The sequence below is a fragment of the Mus pahari genome, chromosome 21 (assembly GCF_900095145.1).
Source record: "Mus pahari chromosome 21, PAHARI_EIJ_v1.1, whole genome shotgun sequence".
Lineage (NCBI taxonomy): Eukaryota > Metazoa > Chordata > Mammalia > Rodentia > Muridae > Mus > Mus pahari.
Window position 1 is genome coordinate 19588592 of NC_034610.1, and position 6549 is coordinate 19595140.

Consider the following 6549-nt stretch of genomic DNA (forward strand, 5'->3'; position numbering starts at 1 on the left):
GGGAGGCAGAGGCAGGTGGATTTCTGAGTTCGAGGCCAGCCTGGTCTACAAAGTGAGTTCCAGGACAGCCAGGACTATACAGAGAAACCCTGTCTCAAAAAACAAAACAAAAAACAAAACAAACAAACAAAAAAAAACAACTGCATAGAACTCTCAAAGACATAGCTGAAGATACAGTCTTTGGGGCGAGGCCCTGATAGCCCCTCGCCATCAGCCTGGGACAGCCAGAGGCCAGTTCACAGGGGAGAGACTGGAGAAGTAGAGACAGAAGCCAGTCCAAAACAGTACAAGGGAATGTGTGACCACTCCTGGCACAAAGTCGTGTCCCAACAGACAGGGCAACATCATGTGGCCGTAGAGACAAGACATCCAGGCTTATGCTCATAAACAAACAACACAGACACACACAGCCACCCACACATGCAAACTTAGATCCACAGCACTGGCCCTGTGACCTCTTCCCACGACCTCTGAGGCTTACAGGGCAGGGTTTCTTGGGGCTCCCAAACGGGAAGCAGGACTTGGCACGCTACTGTGGCCATGAAACTAGGGGCCATTCCTGAGAGGTGGCTGTTCTGGCCAACCCCTCAGCCCCAACCCAAAACATCCTCCTCTCAGCACAGGCTAACGATTCCTAACTAGCCTAAACCATCTCTGGCATAAGACCCTCAAGGACTACAAGATACCCCCAAGCCTGTGGGGGAAGAGGAGGCAGCTAAAGCAAGCAAGTGGGGGTAGGGTGCCCCAGCAAACAGCGGGAGGGACGCATTGCTGGAATTCTTCCTCGCAGCCCTAGCCCTGCGCACACTTCCTGCCTTCTTCAGACAGGCCCTCCGGCTCCCACGGGCTCTGAGACACATAACCATAGAGCCGGGCAAGCCCCAGTCCCCCCACCACCACTGAACCTACAGCCAGACAAGGCAGATAAGGGGGTGCCCTGGGAGCCAGGCTCTGCCCCCCACTAGATAATGACTCACCAGCCCCAGCAGAGAAAGGCCCCCATTGTTTCTTGGGGTCCGTCTTGTAGGCATAAACATCCCCGAGTTCCCTGCCCTTCCCCAGAGATTGAGCTAAAGCTGGGGTCCTGACTGCCCAGCTCTGCCTCATCCCATCTGACCTGAGCAAGCCCCAGTTGAGAGTTCACAGGAGGGGCTCCTGGGGCTGAGGCCGACGGCGTGCTAGCCCTGGAGCGAGCCATGAGAAGGGGCTATGAGTGCTGGCAGCAGGTGGCCAGAGTTCTTGGACCAGCCGAGATTGTCACCCCACTTATCTACCTCCCACTGTGGCCCAGGTTCCCTGGGGATGGGTGGGGACATAGGGACTGACTCATTTTGGGTAGCAGGGTGGTTACTGAACCCCCTCCCCTGTCCGGCATCCCCCCCACCCAGCTTGGTTTCCTTCCCAAGAAAGGAAGGAAGGAAGCTGCTGGAGGCCCTGCCCTGCTCCAGGACCCAGGGCAGTGGAGACAGGGAGTCAAGGGAGGGGACCTTGGCTGGAGAACAGAAGACAGTGGATGGGGGAAGGGAGAAGAGGAACAGCAGGAACTGGGGGAGCCCCCAAAGCGGCCATGCTATCACTTTGCTCAGACCATCCTATCCTGTGAACCTGCCACCTGCAGAGTTGTGTCAGCCAAAACTCAGTCCGCCACGTCCCCCAGGAGGTGCAGACATGGTAGGACCCAAGGGTGGAAAGACAAGGTCCACCACTACCTCCCTGTCCCTGGCACTGCTAGCTGCTGGGTCTCTGTTTGGGGGCTGCCCCTGTCATCACTGCTAGAATCAGCTGGCTGCAGCTGCAGCCACCCCCAGCCCTGAACGGCCTGGGACTGAGTCACCACTGACTAGGCCTTCCCGCCCCCAAAGGGAGGGGCAGACATGTCAGTGTTGTCCCTTGTCCCACCTCCCCTGTCAGGCAGGCTGGGACAGAGAACACAGGATCAGGAGGATGGAAGGCCCCGACCTCCCGTGGGGGTGCTCAGTGGACACCCACCCTGCAACAGAGCAGAGGCATGCACGCCTCACCGGTCTGTCCAGCCACCAGTACCCCCACCAGAACTCAACACCACAGAGTAAGGGGACCCTCTGCAGCACCTGCCCCAGCCTGGGACAGGCTGTCTCTAAACCTGGCTTGGAGAGGTCTTATGAGACTGCCCTTTCTCTTCCAGGCTAAGGGTGTCCCTTGGGTTCCTCTACCTCCTGAAGTCCTTGTCCCTAGGTTTGACCCATCTACAATGGGACAAGCCCATTGTACCCCCTTTTGTTCCTCTAAAAATACACCCAGAGGAAGCCCCCTCCTAGAACTTCCTGCAGCCCCTCCAAGCCTGAAATAGCAGAGCCGGGGAAGGACCCACCCACAGCCAACGGGCCTAGGCCACCCCATCTCCAGATAAGGCCCTAGGGTGGATTTTTCCACAGGAAGGTGAACTGAGCTGTTTGCTTCTAAATGAATGGACACAAGCCTGGGGCTGGGGGGGGGGGTGTCTTCCTAAGGAGGAGAAAGGGGTGCTTGGGAAAAAGGGAGACTCCTAGTCCCCAGCCAGAAGAAGGTGGGCCTGGCACCGGCTTCTTCTCTCAAAATTCCTACTAAGATTCCTGATCTTAAGTAGCCCAGCCAGCGCAGAATCTAGATTCCAGGCTTGGCACCTGCCTGCCTGCAGGCCTCTGAAGGAAAGACTCCAGCATAGAAATCACAGACCTTGGCCCAGGTCGGCCTTACCACTGGGGACGTCATCTCCCGGTCTCCAGGCAGGTCCCACAGGGACTAGCGCAGGCCTAGCCAGTAGGAGACATTTGGGTGAGGTCAGAGGTAAATGTTAAGGTCTGAAATACATCCAGAAATTTCAAACCTGACACTCCACCACCGACCTAAGCCAACGGTTCTCCAAGTTGGATGTGAGGGACTGCTCGGCTCAAGTCATAATCAGAAGACAAAAGAAACAACAGTACTAGATCCTCCAAGAAGTAGAACAAGCAGCTACCTAGAAGAAGGTGGGACAGATTCGCTCTTGTTTTATCGGGGTCTCCTAGCCTGGAAGGATAAAGATGAGGGGAGGGGCTCCCCAGCCGGGGCCATGGGACAGCAGCACAAAGGGTCCCAGCACAGGTGGGAAGTGGGAACTGGACAGGGACTGGAACCCAGCTGAGCTGTCAGTGGGTCCTCATAAGAAGCGCCTGCCTAGCCGGGCGGTGGTGGCTCACTCCTTTAATCTCAGCACTTGGGAGGCAGAGGCAGGTGGATTTCTGAGTTCGAGGCCAGCCTGGTCTACAGAGTGAGTTCCAGGACAGCCAGGGCTACACAGAGAAACCCTGTCTTGAAAAACCAAAAAAAAAAAAAGAAGCGCCTGCCTGCATGTCCTTGCCTTGACCCCTTCCCCTAGGAAGCCCTTGTGTTCTGGAACCCACCCACTCCGCCCACCCCCATCGCTGCCCGGCTACAGCACTAATCCCTGCGGCAGGATCTAATCCACCCGAGGGCTTCGGAGCACATAGATGGCTTAGACTGGACGCTTCAGACAGAGATGTGGACAAAACCTAGGACGACAGACACCCAACACAGACTTGCATCCTCTCAGAGCTCCTCGGTCCCTGGAACAAAGGCAAACGGGTTGCTGCGGTGCTCACCAGCGGCACGGAGAGCGGTTACCACAGTAGGTAAAGAACCCTAAGAGGAAATGGAGGCTTAGAGGCTATAGAAGTCACCAAACGAAGATTGTTATCCAGAGGCAGTGATGGCAGTTCTGGGAAAGGCTCATTGTTCCCACAGACACAGCCCACCATACCTTCTGGCCAGTGTCCGAGCCAAGGCTGCCCGAGCACGCCCAGTCCGGCTTTGGCTCCCAGGGATTGTGGGCCGGGGGGAGCCCTCGATGGGCCATCTCCTCAGTGCAGGTCAGTTGCCGCCGGCAGAGCTCCTCATCCGTCTCCTTGTCCACCACAAGCAGCTGGGTCTGCCCCTCCACAGCCTTGATCCTCTGTACCACCTGGAACGGGTGCGAAGCAGGACGCGGTCAGCAGCCAACACCCCGGGCAGCACATGGGTAGGGCACCACTCCCGGGCTGGGCCAAGATTCATGGAGAGAGGGCAGGGGTTGGCCTGCCAGGGGTGGGTAGCTAGCTGGCCTGAGAGGCCTGCGGGCTCCACCCCCCACCCCCAGTTTCTAGCAGTTCCCTCCCTCTTCTCCCGGTAGCTAGGGCCCAGGCTTCAAGTACTTCAGGATTCTCTTGCACCAGCTCAGGTGCACACAGGAAGGAGCTGCTAAGACCAGCCAGACGTGAGAGTCCAAATCTGTTCAGCTGAGCTTCCGGATTTCAGTCTGGTCTATGCATGTGTGCAGGCTTATCTGTATGTGTGTGCATATGTGTATGCTTTTTGTATGTGTACGTGTGTGTGTATTTTAAAGTCTGTTCTTTGGTGCAGGGGTAGGAGAGAGCAATGTCTTTGTGGGCCCCCGTGTGAGTATTTGAGCTTCTTTCTTCCTGGGAGATGCAGTGTGAAGCTAATGCCCAACAAGTTCTAGAACTTCAATTTGCCTCCATACCTGGACCAGAAACCCATCCCTGCTGGACCTGCAAAGAGGCAGAGACAATGCTAAGATGCTCGCATCCATCAGGTGAGCAGAGCTCAGCTCCATCGGGTGCAGCAGCAGAACAGATGTGGCTTTACAGCCGTCTGTGTGTCTATCTGGTTGGGTGTCTGTGAAGTGTGGGTCACTGTGGATCCTGCAAGATGGCAGTATGTGTTCAAAGGGAGAAGTACACTGGACAGCTGAAGGGCAGGAAGCATCAACAGCCCCACCCCTACAGCCTGGGAGTGAAGAGACGATCTCCAGCTCTACTGCACGGAGCACATGCCACCACAGATCGGAAGGCCCTACCGGGGCCCGTCTGTACCGGCCCTTCAATGCTCATCCTCTCTCCCCAGGACCAACCGAGCAGAAGGAGGCCAGCTCTCTGCTGCTTCTGCCATGGGAGCCAAGCCAGTCACCCACAGTCGCTAACTGTCAGCAGAATGGGGTCTTGCCTCTAGCTCTCTGAGCAGTAGGAGTCTAATGTGGCTCTGGGTGAAGGTCTTTAGAGACCTGGGATAAACAGGTGCATTGCAGCGACTGCAAGAGGCAGAGGACATCGACTCTGCCAGTCTCTCCCTTGCTTTTTGAGTCAGCCACTGGGCTTCACTCCCAAACTCTTCAGCACACAACCAAATCCAGTGGTCACTGGAGTCTACCTACTGGTCGCTGGGGAGATAGACGTTCAACTCAGTCCAGCAAAGAACCACCGCTTTCTCCAGGCCGCAGGACTAACCACTCCCGTAGGTCATGGACTGAGTGGTACTAGGGTTCCAGAACAGAAAAGGAGGAGGGAGGCCGAAGCGTAGTAGGTAGCCATGGCCTTAACTGTGTCTGCCCCTCAGTGGGATACAGACACCCCAGAGGTAGAACCTGCAGAGAGACCAGCCGGATCATCTCCCCTCTGTACTCCTGCAGCAGCAGGCAAGGGCTGCACAGTGACCTCTACAGGGCCCGGAAGAGACTTTTTCTGAGCCCAAGGAATCGCTGCCACTAGAGCCAACTCCACCAGACCCAGACACACCACAGGCCCATGAAAAGTACACTAGTGCAACCAGGCAAGCAGGAGCACACACACACACACACACACACACACACACACACGGGCCAGCACACATGCCAGGTGTCCACACAACCCTAGACACACATTCCAGCCCTGACACAAGTATGTTTTCATCCACTCCTGGAACACTTGGGTAGTGTATTCATATGGATGACCCCAGAGAGACCTGCGAGCACACACACATAACTCACACACTGACAGAAAAGCATCTAGACCACAAGGCCACAAGGTGCTTTAGCCACCTCCTCCCCCTCCGTGGCATACGGAGGCCAAAACTAGCAGAAGCAGCCAGGGCCCTGGCCAGAGTAGCCGCAATGCGGCCCCTCCCTACCAGGATGTCCTCCCTCCCCCGCTCTTGCAGGACCGAGCTTCCTCACCAGGAGGCCAGCTGGCGGGCCACGTCCCACACCTCGACACCCGAACAGCAGGCCCCCATGGGACCCTTGCCCGGTCCCACCATACGGCACGCAGATGGGTGGTCGTAGGCATCTTGGCCAGCGCTGTAGGGATGCGCCCCTAGGAGGGAACCGGGGGGGCGGGGCGCAGCGCTGGGACCCACCTGGTGATGCGTCTCGCCCTCTACGTTGACGCCGTTGACCTCAACCAGGCGGTCCCCGGCGCGCAGCGCGGCCGCCTCGGCTGGGGAGCCTGGCTCCACGCGCCGGATGAACTGGCCACGGCGGCCTTTCTCGCCATGCAGGTGAAAGCCGTACCCTTGCTCTCCGCGCACCAGGCGACACAAGCGGGGCCGCAGCGACTCCGGCGCGGCCATGGCACCCGCTGCCCCCTGGCCGGCCGCGACTGGCCACGGCTCACACCACCCGCAGGCTGGAGTGCGGAGGCGGCGGAGGCGCGGGCGGGAGAGCAGGCAGCGGCCTCGGTGGCTCCTGCTCCGCTCGCGTCGCCTCGGGCTCCGGCTTCG

At 58.0% G+C, this 6549-nt stretch overlaps 1 protein-coding gene across 3 annotated transcripts in view; it reads right to left on the bottom strand.

Annotated features, from left to right (window-relative positions):
• The window catches only part of Slc9a3r2 (SLC9A3 regulator 2), a 10872-nt gene extending 4323 nt beyond the window's left edge, over positions 1-6549 (bottom strand). For 2 of the 3 annotated variants that reach the window (XM_021221194.1, XM_021221197.1), the window contains exons 1-2: positions 6187-6549; positions 3779-3979 (exon numbers count right to left, since the gene is read on the bottom strand). In XM_021221194.1, coding sequence (XP_021076853.1) covers positions 3779-3979; positions 6187-6399 — 414 coding nt within the window. In that variant the 5' untranslated portion in view covers positions 6400-6549. Of the gene's footprint in view, positions 1-1117; positions 3241-3778; positions 3980-6186 lie in introns of those variants that run through there. The other variant, XM_021221198.2, reaches the window with a different exon arrangement.